Source organism: Manis pentadactyla, chromosome 3, assembly GCF_030020395.1.
Source record: "Manis pentadactyla isolate mManPen7 chromosome 3, mManPen7.hap1, whole genome shotgun sequence".
Taxonomy (NCBI): Eukaryota; Metazoa; Chordata; class Mammalia; order Pholidota; family Manidae; genus Manis; species Manis pentadactyla.
The window spans coordinates 127708416-127729477 of NC_080021.1; the positions used below are offsets into that span (position 1 = coordinate 127708416).

A 21062-nucleotide genomic window follows, 5' to 3' on the forward strand; every position below is an offset into this window, starting at 1 on the left:
CAATATTGAGGACATGAAGTAAGGAAACAGACAACTTAAATAGCACTGTAGACCAAATGGACCAAACAGACATATATAGAATACACATTCTCCTCGAGTGCATGTGGAACATTGTCCAGGACAGACCACATGTGAGGCCCCAAGACAATTACTAACAAGTTCAAGAAGATTGAAATAATATAATGTGTTTTTTCTAATCACAATAGAATGAAACTAGAAATCAGTAGCACAAGGAAAACTGAAAAATCCACAGGTAGGTGGAAATTAAATAACACACTCTTAAATAAGAATTAAAGAAGTCACAATGGATACTAGAAAATAGCTAGAGACAAATGAAAATGAAAACACAACATACTGCAGCTAATGGAATGCAGCAAAAGCAGTGTTAAGAGGGATGTTTATAGTGATAAATGCATATGTGAAAAAGGAAGAAAGATTTCAAATCAACTTAACTTTATACCTCAAGAACTTTAAAGAACACACTAAACCCAAATCAGTCAGAAGGAAGGAAGTAATAGAGATTAGAGAAGAGATAAATGAAACAAACAATAGAAAAACAGTGGGCAAAAAAACAACAAAACTGAGTTGTTTTTTGAAAAGACCACTAAAATTGACAAATCCTTAGCTAAATTAACAGAAAAAAAGAGAGAAGACTCAACTAGTATCAGAAATGAAAGAGGGAACATTACAACCAATGCCATGTAAATACAAATAGAAACTGCTGTGAACAGTCATACACAAATAAATTGGACAACCTAGAAGAATGGATAAATTCCTAGAAACATACAATGGGCCAACATTGAATTATGAACAAGTAGAAAATCTGAACAGAACAATAATGAATAAGGAGATTGAATAAGCAATAAAAAAAAATCTTCCCAACAAAGAAAAGTCCAGGATCAGATGGCTTCACTGGGAAATTAGTACCAATCTTTCTCAAATGCTTCCAAAAAATTGAAAAGGAGAGACCATCTCCAACCTCATCCTCTGAGGCCAGCATTACCCGAACATCAAAGCCAAAGACATTACATAAAACTATAGACCAATATCCCTGATAAATATTAATGCAGAAGTCCTCAACAAAATGCTAGCAAATTGAATTCAATAGCAAATTAAAAGGATTATATACCATGACTTGTTCCTGGAATGCCAAGAGTATTTCAATGCATGAAATTAACCAAGGTAATGTACTACATCAACAGAATATGGAGAGAAAAACCATACACAATCATCTTCATTGATGCAGAAAAAGCATTTGACAAGATTCGTGATGAAAACAGTCAGCAAACTATGAATACATGGGAACTTCCCCCACATAATAAGGGCCCACCTGACGTGTGTGCGCCTGCCCCATCCTACCTGGAAGTGGGGCATAAGGCGCTATGTCCCAGGGTTCCTGGTCCAGTGCCTTACCCCAAGGATGGGTCAGTGTGTGACAGACAGTGTTCTAACCAGACCCTGTGACGGAAATGAATCCAGAAGCACTGGCATCGTCCTATTACAGACATGAAGACTTGGGCCTTCCCCAACCAGCCTCTGGTGGCCCTGGGTACACCCCTGGAGCCCCTGTGGGCAGGAGAGGGCCAGGCCTGGCATCTGCACCTACCCCAGCCCCCAGGAGACTGAGGCAGCCAGCAAGTTCTCCTGGAGCACACCTTCAGAGCCACAGCTGGTGTGGCCCATAGTAACCAAGCCACTTATTTTCTCTATTTCACGATGCATGTCCACCCTCCCAGGGCTGGCTGAGTCACAGAGGCAGGAAGGCCCAGCTGCAAGCCAGGCTTCACATGCAAACCAGCCCCTGCAGAGCCTCCATATCTGCTAATCCCGTACCCCAGTCACCCAGTCTGGTTTCAGATATCCAGGGGCAGCCTGTGCCCAGAGTCCACTGAAATCAGCCCACCCCAATGTGCCCACCCTTCCCCACTTCTCCCTTCTCCCAGAAGCCACAGTAGAGGTTCCTCGCTCACAGTTTCCACTCCTCTGCCTCCTGACTGAGCCTGCTTCTAATTGTGTGTCCCTTGCACAGCACGCCCCTCCTCTAGGGAACCATGAGTGACAAACTCCTTTTACAATGGCAATTGTCCTCTGATTTGTTGACCTCACCACAACTGAGTAATAATGAAACCTGGGTTAAAACAAGGCCCTGTCCCGGCTCCCAGGAAGTTGGCTGCCATGCTGCCTTCCCCCGCCAGGCCCGTCCCCTGGTGCTGGTCAGGTAGCCAGTGCCACGCCCTGGGAGCCAATAGGTCTGACCCCAGCCACATGCCACCTGTGCTTCTCTTGGGACCCTGTCACCTGCAGCCTCTCCGAGCCATTCTCTGCATGCACAGATGGCCTCTCTAAGCCGGGAACTGTTTGCTTTATTTCCGTGTCCCCATGAGTCCCAGGACCCAAGGGATGCAGACGAGCTTTCTCTCTAGGCAGGCCCACCACTCTGTGGGCACACCTACTTCCCTGGGCTCTGTGCCTCTGTGCTTTGGGCCCCACTCCTGTGCCTGGGCTCCTTCCCCGTCTCTGCCACATCCGGGGGTGTCCTGGGGTTTCCTAAGATGGGGTGACAGTCACACTGCTTTCCTCTCAAGGGCTCTGCAAGGCGGGCAGAAACCACCAAGGAAGTATGCTAGCTGTGGCACCATCACCACCGAGGCTGTGCACCTGGTCCCACCCCGGCCACCCTGGGGCAGGGTCTCTGTGCCCCAGGGCCTGTCCATCAACCCATCACTGCAGGGGCCTCTCCGAGCATGGGCATCTGGCCAAGCATGGGTGACGCCCCTGGGCAGAAGGGCAGCCTACCTTGGCAGGGTCCATGTCAGCCCTCGGGGGGCTGTCCTCAGGATTGGGCTCCTCGCTGCTGTCCTCACCCACATCACTGTCGGCCTCCTCCCGCAGGGCTTTGTCATCGGGGGCCCTCGCCGGGAGCAGCCCCTGGGCGGCATGGCCTGAGCCCACCTCCCTGCCTTCCTCGCAGGGGAAGTGCCCCTCGGCCACACTACAGGATGGGCTGCCGATCCCGCTGTCCCGGTTAGGGATCTTTGTGCCCCTGCTGGGCCCCCCAGTGGGGCCTGTGTCCAGGGGGCTATCTCCTGCAGTGGCCTGGCTGCCAGTGCTCCCGGGGGCTGGGTTCCCACTGTGGGCACCCAGCCCGATGGGCAGAGCTTGGAGCTTCCCCTGGTCTGTGCTCGGCAGCTCCACAGAGCAACAGCCAGGCCCGGCATCTGGCATCCCTAGGGCAATAATGGGGGCAGGGGGCCCTGGAGATCCCCCTCCTGACTCCATCCTCAAAGCTGAGCTCTCTGAGCCGAGTGGGGGCTTCCTGTTGGGGAGAAATGAGCATGGTCACCACCGCTGGTTGGGCCAGCCTGGGCATCTGCTGAGGACAGTGTGGGGCTGCACCGGAGAGGAATGGACTCTCAGTGCTGAGCCTGTGGAGGGACCGGGAAGAGTGGGGGCATGGCAGGGAGGCTGACAGGCTGCTTACCTGGTGCACAGCTCCACTGAGGGCAATGGGCAGGTGCTAGGTTCCCTGCTGGCCACGTCCGTCCAGGTTCGGCCACCTCCGGCAGCCTGCAGGGCTGGGGGCTCCGCTGAGAATCTTTTTCTTGTCCTGCAAGTTGAAGGCCAACAGTTCAGAAGGTCCTAAAAGAACAGGAAGGGATTGAGAACTGTCTCTCTGCCAGCAGTGACTGGCAAAGTGGCTCTAAGGAGGGCAGAAGGGCAGAGCACAGCCTGGGATGGTGGAGCTCAGCAGCCCCCCGGCCCCCGACACAGGGCACTTGGTAGCTCCTGGAGCCCAGCTGCAGCTTGGGCCAGAACCAAGTTTGGCTTGGTCACAGGGCACCTCCCAGTGCACAGCCATACTGGGGCTCGAAGCCCCTCAGGCCCCATGCTCCTGCCCTCACCCACTGCTTGGCCGTGCTGCCTGCAGCCTGTCCACATGCCCACCTCGCATGAAGTAAAACAGAGAGCCGCTGGTGCGGCCGTGGTCTCACAGACACAACCAAACAGGTGTCCCCGAGCCTGCCCCACCCCTGCCCGCCCCCACCACGCAGGGGTAAGGGCTGCAGAAGCCTCCCCACGGGCCAGCGTCCTCCAGAGCCGGCCTTGCTTTAAGTGACGCCACACCGGGGCAGGATTCATGTTTGTCATTGGCTGTGCTGCACTCTTAAGGAGCTGAATGCAGAGAAACCGTAAGATTTCTAAGCAGAAAATGCACACTTTGCTGCGTTCCTCTCACAGCACAAGGGACAGACTTCAGTTTCCAGAAATCAGACGCAGCACAGCTGCGAAAACATGCCAGATGGAATGCGGGCCGGGCACTGAGCTTCAGTGCGGCCCAAGGCAGCCAGCTGGCACCAGGTGGGGCCCACTGCAATCCCACCTCAGGGCTCCCTGCTTCTGGTCAAGGGGGAGTAACAGGAACCAGAGTTGCTCTGTCCCCTGAAACAACCAAAAGTGGATAAAACACATGGAAGAGCAGCTTGAGAGACGCCGTAGCCAGGCAGCCAAGCACAGCAGGGCTGATGCAGCCAGCTGCTGTGGCCTGGCTCCCTATCTGAGAAGGGGGCCCCAGGTAGACCCCTGAATGAGGAGTTGGAGCTGAGAGACCAGGAAGACCAAGGCAGCCAGAGGTCACAGGACACAGGAGGGCAGTCCTGCAAGGAAAGAGGGCAGAGGGCTGCGGAGAGAGGAGTGGGTTCACACAGGTGCCGGGAGGCTGTGGGGAAGGGATAGCTAGGTCTGCTGGTGCAGGTGCTGGGAAAAGCCCAGGGCTCAGCATGAAGACATCCTCCAGGGTGTGGAGTGTGGGAGGGAGGGAGGTCCTGGGTGCAGAACAGCTGGAACCACCCCCACCTGATTCAGGAACCTGCAGGAGTTGCTCACTCACTAAGTCTGGTGTCCCTGCTGCCTTTCCAAGGCCAGGGCACACCAGGCAAGCCAGCCTGCCCTCCCACTGCTCAGGGCAGCAGGGCACTTCAGGGAGGGGACACATGTGCTCATATACCCACACATACACACACTTCCACAATGTGCACACAAGCACACACATACATATAAACACTCCCATGATATGCCAGGAGCTGTGTAGGCACTTCTGTGCTCACTCAGTCTGACACCAAGGTGTGGTGTTCTGAATCTCAGAAAAGGATGCCAAGAACAATGCTGGCAGCGCTGGCCTGGCAGGAACCAGCACCTGGGAGCTGCACCCACCACAGATGCTGTATGAACCCTTGGACTCAGGCCAGGGGCCAAGCCGTGCCATCACGTGGGAGCTGAGGGGCCGCCAATTCTCTGCCCGGCCGCTCAGCTTCCTCCTTAGAAGTCCTGCACTGCCTGAGCTGAGTGAGGCCCCAGCTTCCACTGGTCCACGCCTAGGTGAGCTGTGCCCAGGTGAGCCGACCCCAGGTGAGCTGCAGGACTTGGCCAGGGCCTTGGACACCTGGGCTGTTAGCACTCCGCAACAAAGGCCCCAGTATGGACTAGGGGAGGCTTGGGAACTGCAGAAACATGGAGAAATTAAATGGTCCCACTATCCAGGGTGTCATGGGCCATTTCAGCAGCTGCGTCCACAGCAGCCAGGGGACGGGACAGCAGAAGTGCTGCAGCCCCTGCCTTAGAGCCCTGTGCTGCTCAGTGGTTGCACAAGAAGGACAGACAGACTGTGAGCCTGCCAGCCCCCCAGCTCCCCTGCCACCAGATGTCCTATCATTGGGGGCAGCATGGGAGCCCCTGAAGGCCACCACACAGATCCCGATTGCTGTCTGGTACCTGGCACGCTTGGGGACACACAGGCAGGGGCTGCCCTTCTCTGATCCCAGAAGATAGCTGGCATGAGTCTGAGAAGAAGCCTTAGAAACTGTCTCCACCCTCCTGGCAATGGCACCAGAAAACCAAGTGATAGCTGCCCACTGCACCTCCAGCCCAGGTCTGGGAGATAACAGTGCTTGGTGGGGCTGCTCTTTATGCCACCACAGTCAGGCCATTGGTTACCTGGAGCAGGTAATATGAAAAACACTGACCAAGCCCTGGGCGTGCAGTGCACCTGCATGCATGGCCATGGCTGGGAGACAGGTGGCAGAAGCCTGAGAGGCCGCATCCACAGTGAGGCCTTCCACACTGGCCATGCCAGGCAGAGTGCCCTGTTCCAGTCAGAGAAGCTGCCCCACGACCCAGAGGGGCATCAGCTCCAGGGTCAGGCTTGGAAGCACGGGGCCTCCACCTGGAAGGTGCTCCGGCTATAGCTGGTGTGGCCCAGGATCTCCACACTGTCTGCTGAGAACACAGAGTAGCCACAGGTGCCACAGGTTGCCACCTGCTTGGGGCTTTGGCTGCAGCGTGGGACCTGTGGGGAGGATGGGGTACCAGGGCAAGCAGAGCAGGCAGGAAAGGAGATGGTTCACCTGCCTATCCCTGCTTGCTGGGACACCTGGTCAGATGGTCCCCAAACTGCTCACAGCATCACTTCCAAAGTGTGACTGATGGGCCCTTTTTAGAAAAGTTAGAAATTATGGGGAAACAAACAGGAAATAGCAGTTCCCATCACCCTGGCACTGGGATACTTATACAGGCAGTGGCTGCAGGTAGCCCCACAGGCTGGGTGACAGGGGGTCCAGGTGACTGCAGCTCTTCTCAGAGGCCTGCCTTCATTTCCACCAGTTCCAATACAAATCCACTGTCCTCAAGAACAGATTTCTCCCAGAACTGAAGGCAGAGACTCAACAGGTATCTGCACAGCCATGTTGACAGCAGCATTATTCACAACAGCCGAAAGGTGGACATGGCAAACTTGGCTTCCTCTGGCCTCATCTCCTTGCCTGTAGAATGCACACAGCAGTCCTGTCAAGTCCTGAAGCCTGAGGCCCCACGGGGCACTCCATCCCACTCGTCACGTGGACGTTGTCGTGGCCTGGGCAGACCAACCCGGCTGGGACCACTCGTGGGCCAAGGGCTTCACCCGGTTGTGTTACCACGTCATGGAGCAGGTGGAAAGGCTGCTGAGCCCCAGCAGGACCTGGCAAAAGCATGCAGTGAGCATGGTGATGATGGTTTGTGCCCAAGAAACTCCCGGCAAGCAAGGCCAAGGGCACACAAGGCTGAGGCTAGAAGTCCAGCTCAGGACTGCATGTGCCTGGGAACAGACCACACACATGGCTCTGACATAGCCTTGTTCCTTAGACATTCACTTAATATTTTTCTTTTACTTTCTGTTTTTATTTTCTATTTTAAGTTTTCTATACTAATTTATTGTATTTCTACCTTCTGTTTGGTTTCTGCTTTTAGTTTACCTCATCTAGAAGGACTAAAAGCACATCAGTCACTGTCTTGCCATAAAGAAAGAAACTGTAAAAATAAAGTCACGGCCTTTACGATGGACAGTGTGCCCTCACTGCATTGGTAGCCAGATGTGTGGTGAAGCAAGTCTCAGGGTGGGCACAGCAAAGCTCCTGGAGTTTGGCTGTGTGTTTGCAGTTTTTCACAGTTAAGTTTGGGGGACCCGCTGATTTTTGCAGCACTGCAGACCACGGCCAGTGCCTGGGGTATGGCAAGGGCTCCCCTGGCCATGGTTTCCACTAGTCCGACTGACCTCCCCTGGGCTGCTGGGCTCACTGAACAATTCTTTCTACATGGATTATGTTTGAAATTTTCATTTTAGAAAAGGAATGAAACAAACAAGAACCTTCTGACAGCTTCCCGCCGGAGCCACCGCCCTGAACACTGCGGCGGCCCCATCCCCCACGAGCGGTCCTGCAGCAGCGGCTGGGTCCTGCTCCGGGTGAGCCTCTGCTCTCCCGTTCCCCAGGGGCTCCTGCCCTGCCAGCCCCCCACCCCAGCTGCCTGGTTTCCCTCCTGGCACACAGGACCTGACAAGTGTTTGGTGACCAAAGGAACAGCCTACATTTCCCTTCCAGTATATGCTTCTACATAAATATTCAAAAACATGCTTAGCTGAGTCCAAGTTTTGAAAATATAAAATCTAAATTGATATTACAGAAGGTCAAAAGCCACCTCCTACAGCTATGTCCCGGGTGCTGACAAGCTCCCAGTGACCTAGCAAAACCCTGGGGCTGATCATTGTCCAACTCACTGGGGACCATGACCAGTCATTACCACCATCCCTGGGAGCCCAGACACAGGGAACATGTCCCATTAGGGGACACATCCCAAACAGAGGGCAAAGAGCCCCAGCCAGAGGGAATTGCATCCCAGACTAAGGGAACAGCAACCCAAGACACAGGGAACAGCATATCAGACGGACAGAAGGGCACAAAGGCAAACAAGAGCCAGCCGTCTGAGAGCAGGCAGTGTTCCCAGAGGTGGAGCAGCCAGGACCCAGGGATGGCTCCAGGGCACATTTCAGAGTCACAGGCAGCCAGGGGGGAATGCAGGTGGGTGACATCCCCTCCAGGTCTGTCCTCCTGGTGACCCCATGCTCATCCCTGCTAAGGTGGGGCCTCTGTTTCCCCTTTTGTCAGTGCAGTCATTAAAGCCCACAAGGGTGGGACAGAGGCTGTGGCAACGTGTTGCTCCCGCCCAGCCCCGCCCGTCGCTCTCAGAGCTCAGGCCCACAGAGCCTGCCCTCGACTCGTTTACCTCAGCTGCCTCCACCCACCAGCAAGGCCAGGTCTTTGCATGTCAGAGCACACAGGCCTGTCCAGTTTTAGGGGCTCTGAACTAAGAGGTTCTGGCCCTTGTGCTGAGATAGGCCTCGGCAAGGAGGAACCAGGCCTTGGCCTCCTGCCACTCCAGGCCAGGAACAAACCACTTCCTCCCCCCAAACCCGGTCCCACCCAGGCCTAGGGCTGCCTCTAGCGAGCCGCCATGTTGAGAAAGTTTGGGCTTGGGCCCTGCTGGTCAGCTCCAAGGCCGTGGAGGGCACAAGGGGGGCTCTGTGTGCCTCCATTTCCTCTCCTGCAAGAAAGTCCTAACGTGTCGGCCCTGGGTGCCCCTGAAGACAGATCCAGCAGCAGAGAGCTGCCGCAAGCACGCCAACCCCACAAGTGCCCTGCTCACCTTGGGAGCCTGGCCCTCAGGCCCCACTTCACAGGCAGGAGAGCAGCTGCCCATCACGGGCCTGGGACGGACTGTGCCAAGGGACCCTGTGGCCCTCCAACAGTCCAGGCACTTCCCCTGCTGGCTCTCCCCAGTACGGTCCCAGAGGCATCCTTCTATCCCCCAAGGGGGCCCCACAGCACCTCCCAGACCTCAGAAAGCTGGAAAAGGGGGCTCAGCCACAACTCAGGACCCCACTCTGCAAACCGAGGGCAGGAGAGCAGGCACTTTGGGGGCATCTGGGCCCTACAACATTACTGCATCACACACCAGCACAAACAGGCAGCATCTGGCTGTTCCCACTGCCACCATGTCCTGCCCAGCCTGCCAGCCACAGTCCATCTGTCAGTATCTAAACTTCAAATCACACAGAAACCTTACAAAGCCAGTTGTGTGGGAAGGCCTGGCCCCCTAGGGACAGTGTGTGAAACCATCACACTCCCTGGCCCAGGCAAAGAAAGGCCCACCCTGCCTCAGGCCTACCCCTAAATCTGGGCAGCCACAGCCCTGGACCCCCAGGCCAAGGCTCATCTTTGCAGGCAACATTGGCCCTCCCAGTGGAGCCCCACACCTGCCGTCTGATGCTGCCCATGAAAGCCAGGCAGTGGGCCACAACCAGGAGCTACTGGGCGCAGAGCAGGAGCTTCCTGCCTTGAAGACATCTGGCACCAACGGCCCCAGCTCTGCATGTCCCCAGTCTCCCAAAGGACCCTCCAGGACCACAGGGCCCTCAGGTGGCAGAAAGTGGCTCCACTCACCTGTCTCCTGGACACACACTTCTCTCTGACGACTTTGCACAGCAGCAAAGCAACTTCCTTGTGTTGGTTTTCACAGCCTGGCTCAGCAGAGACCGGTGTTTGCATTTCCGCCCTGTCAGTGAGCTGCCGGTCGCTGCCTCCTGTGAGAAAATACAGCCCCAGTTGGCTGGAGCCCTGCCCTAGGGTGGCTTAAAGGTTAACCGACTGGCCCTGGGCCGCCAGCCAGGTGGGAGCAGCTGCCATCTGCCCATGCCTGGGGGCCTTGCGAGCAGGCCCTCAGGTGGTCCTGCTGAGGATGGCCCAGCAAGCGTCCCAGGCGTAGTGGTCTTTCTGGGTAGGAGCAGAGGAAACTGCCAGGGATCAACTGAGCTGAAAGCCGGTTGTTTCAGTTATTTGAATGGTGCCTCTGGGTGCCCCTCCCCCAGGAGGCCTGTCCCACGAGGATGTGATTTTCAGAGAGAATAGAGACCCAGAGTTCCCACAAGGCTTAGGCCACGAATTCTGACACAGTGTAAACAATGGCCTCTCAGCCAGCCCTACAGGCTTTCTCAAAAACAAAGTGATTTCTCTGGGCCTCAGTTCCTAATGCCTCCAAGGGCCAGGTGTGCAAATGTAGAGCCTCCCTCCTGGGGGCAGTGCTGGACAAGCATGGAACACATGAGTGTGGTGAAATCAACAGGGGCTAGCTGCATGGGCCTCCTGGAGCGCATGGCAGGGCATCTGTGCACTGTCCAGGGGTGCATGGCGGGATGTCTCTGCACCACCCAAGGGTACACAGCGGGGCATCTCTGCACTGTCCCAGAGATGTCCACACAGCTGGAGAGCACTGGCTCCCATGTCCACTTCCTTCAAAAATCTGTTGCTGCTGGGGCTGAGGGACACTACCCATTTTAATGCCACCAGATGCTCTTCCTTTTAACCCCAGATTCCAAAAATTCTAAGGCTGAGTTGCTGACAGGCACTGGCACCACGATGAACTATGGTCAGAACCACAGAGTGCCAGCCTGACTGACTGCCTCCAGGAATCTGAACAGCGGGTGGGGATGAGACCCGTCTTGCCTGCTGGCCAGCCCTCATCGCCAGGAATCCTGAGCTGCCCCAGCCAGAAGGCCCGTGTCTCAAGGCCTCTAGGCTCACACACTTGCTTGTGGGCTGTGACCTCCTTGAGCTGTGGAACCCCTCAGAGCCCCAATTACTCCTTCACATCTTGGAAGAATGCAGGATGTGAGGCTGGAGTTTCTGGAGGAGCAAGAGCCTGGCAGGGGGTTCCTTCTGATGCTTCCAGCTGGGCTGGAAGGACAGTACCTGCCACCCTCCCCAGACAGCCTGGAGCCAGACACCACCTGGGGGCCCAGGCTCAGACCCTTATTGTGTGGAAACCGCATAAGAAGGCAGAGAAGCTGTAAAGACAAAAAAACACCATGTGGGTGCCTGGCCAGAAAGCAGCCCTGGGGCAAGAGTCCGCACATCCTAAGGGGCACCTCTGCTGGGGAGGTGACACCGTCTGACTGGAGACATGCTTGTGGCAGCCAGCCCCCAGGACGGCCGGGTGGTGGTGGCCACCTGGCGTCCTGTGTGGGGCAGCAGTGCCCCCTCTGGATCATGCTGACCTAGCGACGTGGCCCACAGGACCAGTGGAAATGCTGGGGTGACTCCTGGCCAGATCAGAGAGGCCTTCGTGGCTACTGCCTTTCTCTCCCAGGTCCCTTGCTCTAAGCAGCAGCCAGGCCAGGAGGACCACCACCAACCCCAGCTTACTGGGGTGCAAGGAGTCACCAGACAGGCCCCCAGCTGAGACCACAGCTCCCAGACAACCGCAGCCTCGCCAGAGACTCTGCACTGGAGCCAAGCTGCACCCAGATTTCTGACCCACCAAAACTAACAGAATTGATAAGAATTTCTGTTCTTTTAAACAACTGGGTTTGGGGTGGTTTACGGTGACAGATGGGTGATGGTGACCTAGGTCCAGGCTAACCCACAGTGGGGAGGCATCTGCAGGCACTGAGGGACATGTCCCTGATTCCCCACCCAGTATTTCACTCATGATCCCCAGCCTGAGGGTTCCCGGTGGTAATAGCTCCACAGGTCAGAGGCTCTCAGTGAGGGCTGCCCACCACTCATCCACCCTCCAGGACGGCACAGGGGCCATGCTCATGAGGGGTCCTCAGAGAGCCCCAGCCCCTCTGCAGAAGGCAAAGGGACCCAAAAAACTGGGTGCCCAGAGGGGCCTGTGTGACCAAAGGCTGTAGTGGGCAGGTGGGCAAGACCCTTCACCCAGGGGGTGGCCACTCTTTTCCCTTAGGAGGTGACCCATGGGAGAGGCCTGGCCAGCTGAGAAAAACCATAGGGGAATGCTGGCTGGGGCAGAGCCCACACCCCGGGGCTGCTTCCCCAGGAAGGTCTGCACAGTGCAGGGTGGGAAGAAGGATGTGGCCTCACTGGTAAAGGCCAGGCTCATAGAGTCCCTGTAGGTCACGAGTGTGGATTCTGCCCAGCCCCCAGCTCCCTGGTTCACTGTTCACTCCCAAGCACACGACATCTGCTGGCAGGACAGAGACGGTCACGGCGCCAGGCCCTGGGTGCGGCAGCCTGTGCAGGTGCACGTTGGCTCCTCTGCCATGATCTGGTGTGATCTCACCAGAAACCCCCAAACAGGCATATTATTCCCATTCTGCAGATGAGGGGTGGAGGCTCAACCCCAATCTCCAGGGTGAATGGAGGACGAGGCCCTCAGGGTACACAGAGGTGGGACGTCTGCCCAGGCCCACCCAGTGACAGCACCAGGCTGCAAGCAAGCAAGGTGTGCATGCAGGGCAGACACCCTTGCAAATTGGTGAGGAAAGCATGAGCTGAAGAAATGAGGAGAGGGGTAAACACGGATCACCACCTCTTACCATACACATAAATCAATTCCAGATGAACCCAGACCAAATATGAAGAGCAAGAAAAGCCAAACCTTTTGGAATAAAATTTATAGAAAGGTCCTTATGACTTCAGGTAAAAGAAAGTTTTAAGCATAATTCATAAAGGAAAGGGATTGATGCACATGAACATGTAGACCGTCTACACAGCCGAAGAAACAAAAACACAAGGGGAAAGGCCAGCAGGGGCCATGCCTAGAACACAGAGCGGGTTTATAGTTCTCAGGACCAGGCACCCTCCAGGAGTCCAAAGCTGGAAAGAGGCAGCCAGATGTTGAGACTCCTGGGCACACGACACCCAGATTGAGCATGCACCCTTCCATGGTTTGGGTTTTAGACTGTACTTTTTTGAAAGTAGGAATGTTGACAGGGCACCACACTTCCAAAGGTTCAAAGTGGTGCATGGTATGTGCATGGTATGCGCGTCTCTGCCCAGGACGCATACAGGCTCTCCTCCCCTGACAGCACACCTTGGTGAGCAAGGGCAGGGGTGGCAGAACTGAAGGGGCTGGAGGCTTAACTGAGACACAGAGGGACCAGGAAGCTGGGTGTAGGGGCTGCAGTGGGGGAGAACCGGAGCTGCCTGGGCCCAGTCCAGGCCCTGCACCCGCCAGCTTCACAGGCCATGCCTGCAGTCACTGAACACAGACACGCCAAGAGGCTCACAGCCCCTTCCCCAGGTTACCACGAAAAGGCCTTTTAATTTGAAAATGAGAACACTGTTTTGAGCATTTTATTACAGAGTTTTTCCAAACACACGTTCTCTGATGGGTGCACAGAACATCAGGTCTCAGTTTAATTGGGGTTTTTCAGAGCCCTGGAGTTCTGGGGGCTGATTCAGGCCCACTGGCGGCTCTGTGGGGGAGAAACAAGAACGTGGTAGCCAAGCCTACCCTTCTGTGGTGTGAGTATACCCCATGGGCTATTTGGGGCATGGCTTTATCATGGGACATACTTACGCGGATGCTTGTCATTCTCCTGAAATTCCGTGCTTTGTCTCCCAACCTTAATTCCATGCCACTAAGCTGGGCCTAGCTGGCCCCTGGGAGCCCAAGGTGAGGCCAGGCAGCCACACCCAGCTAGCTGCCTTTATCCCCCATGCAGATGGGCTGACCCACGTCAGGGGCCCACACCCTGCCACCACGCCCTCCCGTCCCGCCCCGGCCGGGCCATTCTTTGGCCACCACGGTCCTCTCCATTAGCTCTGGGTAGGGACAGTGAGCTTTTCTCTGCACCATTGGCTAAAATCAAGTGACAGATGCAGGACACCCACACGGCACCACCCGGGTACTGGAAAAGGCTCAAATGTTTTTTACGCTCCTACGACCAGGGCCATTGGAAAGGTTTATCCTCAACTAGCAACACCGTTCTGGGGCATGCTGTGCTTCCACGGGTGTGGCTCCCTGGACAGGCAGAGGTGAGCCCGCATGTGTTGGCAGGCCTTCTTGCAAAAGTGTCAGAACAATTAACATCACAATCCCAGGGCCCATTTCAACGCCTGTGCCAAAAATGAGGGTTTTTACAGTATGAAATATCAAACAGTGTGAACTGGCAGCTTGCTGCGGTTTGTCCGCATCGTGAGCATGAGGGGGCAGAGCAGCAGCACCACACCCACTTCACTAAATACACAGTGGCATCCAAGATAGGGTGCTGGTGCCATCTGACTACAGTCTAGCTTCTGGTGTTCCTAAGTGCAGCCCGGTTACAAAGGCACTAACAGTGGAAAATCTATGTGGAGGGCATACAAGAACTCTGTATGATCTTATTCCAGAATAAAACTATATTAACTATAACCTACAAAACTATAAAATAACTAAAAAGCTATTCCAGAATAAAAGGTGTTTATGACCAGTGGTTGATGTTTTAATGAGCTGGGACAATCCCTTGGTAGGTCACAGAGGGTTAGCTCTGCGCCAAACTCTCATCCCTGAAGACATTTCACATTCTGAACAGCTTCCAGCTCATGTGTGAATCAGGAAGCAGCCTGAGGACAGAGGATCAAAGCCATCACCAGATATAAAGCATGTCTGATGTTGACATGACTCAAAACACATTTGATTTTGTTGCAAATTGGCTCAGGTTTTGTTTTCTTAAGATTCAGATGGATGCCCCCCGTTGTGGGTCACTGCCATCATTTAGTCTCTGTGGGGCACGAGTAGGCTGTGGAGTGATGAAGAAGCCAGTGACTCAGGGCACGGGGGAGAACAGATAAGTCACAGACAAGGAGGCCTAAGGGGCTCCTGTACGTGACAAGGGCCCCCGCATGCCTGGCGAGTGTGTAGAGCATGCACTGATTCCCCCTGTCCCTGCCAGATGGGCCATGACCAGGAGGCTGTGGGTGAGAGGCTGTAAGGGACAGCCACCCTATGCCCTGCACCCACCCCTCTGGAAATGGGCGCCACAGGCTCACCTGCCCAGGTGCACAATGACAAGGAGCCAGGTGTCCCTGTGTTGGAGTCAGTAAGAGCAGAGCTGGAAACGCCAGGCCCACCCAGAGGGGACTGGCTGGGAATCCACAGCCCCTGCAACTGCCGAGGGAGACACACATGTGGACAATGCAGCCCCATGGTGGAATGAAGGTGCCTGGGGCAGCGTGCTCCCCACATGGGCGCTGCAAATTTTTTTAAATGGTTCTGAGAAAAGAAGTCCACCTATACATGGGCAGAAGGCAAATGTGGCAAAATACCGACACTTGGTAATCAATTGCAACTTTATGTAAACTTGAAAATTTTTAAATGGTTTAAAATGGTCATCTATGGAAAACAAGAGTGAAGCTGAATGGAGGCAGATGGGAGAGAGGGTATATTTTTGGATTTTTAATCATGTAACCATAATCATAGAATGGGGGGACATCCATATGGAAAATAAATCATAATGATTTATTTAATACATAAATGATTTATTTAATACATAAATGATTAAGGATAAAAACCTTAATCATTTATGTAAGACTTGATAATACAAACACAAACAAACATCTGTACTTCCTCCTGTGGCTTGTCTCCATGACAAAGTGGAGCCGAGATGTGACGGCTCCACAGGTAGAGCCAGGGGCATGGGGCACACAAGGAATACAGGAGCCATGGGAGCGTGGGGCACACAGGGGACATGGGGGAAAGGGGGAGTCTGGGATGTAGGGAGCCTGGGGGGCATGGAGGGCACTGCTATCCCACAGAGGTGGGGCAGTCTGGAAAGGCATGCAGTTGGGGTGCACCCTGCCCCCAGTTCCTGGGGAAAGCTGTGTGGCGCTCAACCAAAGCAATGAAGCCATGACAGCACCCAGCTCACCCGCCCCCCAGCCAAGCCCCCATGCAGATCATCATGCCCACACAGAGAAGCCATGACACTCAGTGTAGCCAAATCTGCTGCAGGGCAATGCCAGGGGGAAGGGGGTGTGTGTGCCCACAGTGGAGAACTAGCTCGGCAGACTGCCACAGAACAGGACTTCCTACAATAAGTAAAATGATTTACTACATGAAATAATTACTATAATAAAAGTGAATTAAGCTAGAAACAAGACAGTGTGGTGTCAGCCCAGGGATAGAGAAGCAGATCATGGGGGCAGAATGGAGTCCAGAAATGGGCCCACAGCCATGTGGTCACTGATTTTCAGTGAAGGTGCCAACCTTCCTCGCAGTAAAATGAAGTCCTCTCAGCAAGCTAGAATGAGTGGACATCCATATGGAAAATGACCTCTGACTGTCACTCAGAGCACACAGGGAAAACAGCTCGACGTGGGCAAGATTTTCTGGGCTATAAAGGCCCTAGCCACAGAAGAACAACTCAATAAACCAAACTTCATCATGAAGAACAGGTGTCCAACAAAAGGCCTCATGAAGGAAATGAAAAGGCAAGCCACAGACTTGGAGGAAATATTTGCACTACATCTATTTGACAAAGGGCTTGTGTCCAGAACATACAAAGAATTCCTACAAACCAACAACAACAAAGACAAATGACCCAGTAAAACTAAATTGAAGAACAGACTGGGTCAGATACTTGACTCTAAAAAGTTATGTGCATGGAAAGTAAGCCCCTGGGAAGACACTCAACAGCTCCTGTCAGGGGAATGCAAATTAAAACCACAGCAAGGTATCATGACACCCATCAGAATGGCGACAGTGATGAAGACTGACAATACCAAGTGTTGACAAGGCCATGAGCACAGAACCTTACATGGTGCCAGTAGAAGCATAAAATGTCCACTAACCAGAGGATGAATAAGAGAAGAGTGGTATAGCCATTATATGGGATAAAAAGGGGTGAAATACTGATATACTAATAGCATGGGTAGATCACAAAAGAAGCCAGACACAAAGACTGCATCAGGTGAGAGCCAAGAAGAGACAGAAGTCATGAAGTCAGAGCAGTGACAGGCTCTGGGCTCTGGCGGGGGGCAGGGTGATCAGTTTGCTGGGGGTCCATAACAGAATCCCATAGAAACAACAGCAGAAATTCATTCTCTCCCCATCCTGGATGCTTGGGGTCTGAGATCCAAGTGCTGGCAGGGCTGGTCCTCCTGAGGCCTCCCTCCTGGGTGCACGTCCCCATGTGACCACCCCTCTGCATCTGTGTCCTGATCTCCTGTCCTTATGAGGACACCAGTCAGAAGGGACTGGAGCCCATACATATGACCTCATTTTTTAACTCAATTACTTTTTAAAAGGCCCCATCTCCAAACACAGCCACATTCTGAGGTCCTGGGGTTAGGACCCCAACATGTGAATTTGGGGTGATACAGTTCAGCCCATAACACCCCCTAAAGATGGAAACAGGCAAAGGTGTCAATTTTTATTCATCAGAGTAGTGGGTGGTCTAGCCTGTGAAATAAGGCAAGGCAGGGAACTCCCTGTGCCTGGAGTGGGGTGGAAGACATGAAAGTGTCCACATTGGCAGATGATATGATCATCTTCAAAAGAAGTCCCAAGAATCCATACACACTCTCCAAGAGCTGGTGAGCTCAGCAGGTCGTAGATATAAGGTCATTTCATAAAAGTCATTGCTGGCAATGAAAATGGAGAGACCAAAAATTTAAAAATACAATGCCATTTACACTAAAAAAAAAAATCGTCAAATATAAATAAGACTTGAACTTAACTTGCATGCTGAAAACTATAGCATGCTGATAAAAGAAATAAAAATCTAAAAGACAAAAAAAGGCATGTGTCATGGCTTGATGATGCAGTGAAAGAAAAAGAGCATCATCCCCAAAATGGTCAACAAGGTCACTGCAGTTTCTGTCAGAACCCCAGTGAGATTTGTCATAGATCTGAGACGCGCCCATTCTAAAATTTAAATGGAAAAGCACAGGCCCCTGCATAGCTAAGCAACTTTGAGGAAAAGAGAGGAAGCAGAGGAGTCGCTGTCTGACAGTAAGTCTCCCTCCATGGCCACGGCCAAGACAACACCAGAGAGAGGCGTGGATCAGTGGGACAGAGCCGGGGACCCAGGCAGCCCCAAGAACAGGGGTTTTGACAAGGGTGCAAAATCAATTCAGGGAGGAGAGCCAGCCTCTCAACGCAGGGCATCTGAGCGATTAGACATCCACGGACACATGATCAACCCCGACCGACCGGAACTGCCCACCTTACACCAGCTTGAACTCAGCTGGTCACAGATTTAAATGTAAAATATAAAACTAAAAAGTTTAAAGAAAAAAATAGGAAAAATCTTTGGGATTGAGGACTAGGTGAACAATTCTTAGACTTGACACCAAAAGCATGATCCTCAACAGGAAAAGTAGACAAATCTGAGTTTTTCAGAATCTGAAGCCTCTGCCCAAGGCCCTGGAGGGAGAGTGATCGGTCGGCCAGAGGGGCAGCGTTGGCAATTGCCCCCACAGGGCTGCTCGCAAAGCACGGTAGGACCCGCAGCAGGACAAACATCCCGCTGGACATGGGCCACAGGCACCCAGAGGCCCCAGAAAGAGAGGACACACAGACAGCCTAGAGGCACGGATGGGCCGTTGCCACCCTGGCAAGTGCCTGCTAAGGCCCTGAAAGGATGAGCACAGCGAGCCAGTGGCTGGCGCAGGCAGGTGGGGGCTGGGCACTCACATGGGCGGGCCACACACCACAGGGCAGCTGCTCTGGAAACCAGTTGGGCAGACTCTGTGTAAGTGGGTGCAGCCACCAGACACCCCACGACCTGGCACAGCAAGTGGCCCCACAGGGGTGAGGGCGTGGCCCACACGGGCACCACGCTCATGACCAGGTGGCTCTCCCTTTCCAGCCCCAAAGTGCGAGCCAAGGACCTGCAAGGGCACCACTGCCCTGTGGCAAAGCTGTGCCACAGCCACGCCACTGACAGCCCGGAGGGAGGGGTGCTGGTGCACAGCGCAAGCTTCTGAAGGCGCAGGTAAGTGGGAAGGCCCCTGCCACACGGCCCCGCCACAGGCTTTCTGAACTGGTGCTGCGGCAGCCAGGAGCACGGGTGTGGGGAGCGGGGTGCGAGGCAGGGCTGGAGTGCCGGGAGCCTTTCAGGTGGCAGGGGCTGGATCAGCTCTTCCACTCTGCAGGGCAGCTCCACCGGGGAGCAGGTCTTTGTGAATCTACAGGTATTTCAACCCAAAAAGTTTGATTTTTATAAAAGACTCATGGAGTTCCTGGGTCCTTAGGAGAAACAAGTCATGACTGGACCAAGGCAGCTGCTAGAAACCTTATCAGATGCAGAGAGGGAGGGAGGAGGCTGACCTGGTGTAACCGTCCTACTTGGCCAGACTGAGTCCCCACAGACACTGAGAGAATGTGGTACCACCTCAGAGCCATCCCCATTTCCCTTCCTCAGGAGGGAAGCTGCAGCTCAGAAGGTGGCATGATTGCCACAGCCACACCTCTCAGGGCCACGCTGCTCAGGGGCCACCCACTGGGTGGATCACATTGCATGAGGACCAAGCCACTCGGGGCCACACTGTTCTGAGCTGTGCAAAGGACAAAACCCAATGCACAGGGCAGAGGCGGGCAGGGAGCACGGAGGCTGCAGGGCCAGAGGAAGCCCTGGAAGGAAGAGCTCCAGGACCAATAAGGAAGCCGAGGCTCAGAGATGCCAGGAGCATCAGGCAGGCAGTCAGCCAACACCCATCTCTGAGCAGCCAGCAGGAGCAATGGCAGGCCCAGAAAGCAGCTCCCAAATGGGGGCCACTCATGGGCTGCACAGGGGCTGGCAGCACCTGTCAGACCATGGCAATGGCACCAGGGGTCCAGTGCTGTCATCTCCCTCCCCGGGGCAGCGGGAGCCATGGAAACGCCCACCAGCCGGGGCGGGGTGCTGGGCAGCCTGCTTCCGGGGGTTTCCATCTTCCCTCCACGCTTCTCCATAACACGTGAATGTCTACAAAGAACATTTATTGTATTTGCACTTGGGAGGAAAGCCAACCCACTTGGAAGTAAGAGACTAAAAAACAGCTCCACAGCTGGTGGGAGGTTCCAGGCTTCCGCAGTGGCCGTGAAAGCCGTCTCCGTGCTGGTTGCCTATGGAAAACTTAATTCCCACTCAGCGGCCTGAAATCTGAGGAGCAATGTGGCCAAGAAACCCAAAAGGACGCCAGATTCAGTTTTGCTCTCTGAATACACACGTTTTCAAAAAGTGCTCTAGGTTGGCTTAAACCAAGACCGCACCTTGTTCAAAGATGGAAGCTACCCCTCGCTCCGTGGCCAGGGCTGGGAGGGTGGACGGGTGTACCAGCACTATGAGGCTGGCTGGCTGGGTGCACGGAGCCCCCTCCCCAACACCATGCTCAACACCCAGAGGCTGGGCTGCGGCGAGTGGAGCCTCCTCACCACTTGCTTTACTTCCTTATTTAAGCAAAAGCAAACCAGAATTCTCTGGAAACATTCTACGGTTACTCACCTCAGCCTGCGGTGTTGCTCTGGATTCCAGGAAGGTTGGGTGATCGCAGAGCCTGGCGCCCTTATCTTCAGCCAGGCACTGTGGTCACCCTGGAAGAAAGTGGGGCTGAATTTTAACCGTGTGGGAACATTTTAACAGCGCGAGCAGGGCTGTGAGCACTCAGGCAGTAAGGGCTGCGCACACTGCCGGGCTGGGGCCTGAGCCGGGGGGCGGGGCCCCTGCCCTCAGGGTCCTGAGCAGTCGCCGGCACCCTTTCCTATTCGGATTGCAGGCTCAGCTCACAGGGCGTCTGCTGCCAGAAAGGAGGGCGGAGGAGAGGAGAGGGAACCTGTTTGTCCCTCAGAAGGGATCTGCAGCCAGGACTTTCTCAGGAAGCGGCTGCGGGCTGGAGAGACTGCTGGCCCCACAGTCAATTATTTCTTCAGCAGCACAGCTTGGTTTGCAGGTTTTTGGAACTTGGTTTAAGACAAAGTGTCGCAGGGTG

General features: G+C 54.4%; 1 protein-coding gene across 1 annotated transcript in view; it reads right to left on the reverse strand.

Annotated features, from left to right (window-relative positions):
- Positions 1 to 20737, reverse strand: part of FGD3 (FYVE, RhoGEF and PH domain containing 3) — a 42131-nt gene extending 21394 nt beyond the window's left edge. Inside the window, exons 1-4 of the mRNA XM_057498427.1 lie at positions 20579 to 20737; positions 9810 to 9949; positions 3482 to 3639; positions 2797 to 3316 (exon numbers count right to left, since the gene is read on the reverse strand). Of these exons, the coding sequence (XP_057354410.1) occupies positions 2797 to 3316; positions 3482 to 3639; positions 9810 to 9914 (783 nt within the window). The 5' untranslated portion in view covers positions 9915 to 9949; positions 20579 to 20737. The remainder of the gene's footprint in view (positions 1 to 2796; positions 3317 to 3481; positions 3640 to 9809; positions 9950 to 20578) is intronic.
- Positions 20738 to 21062: the final 325 nt, after the last annotated feature.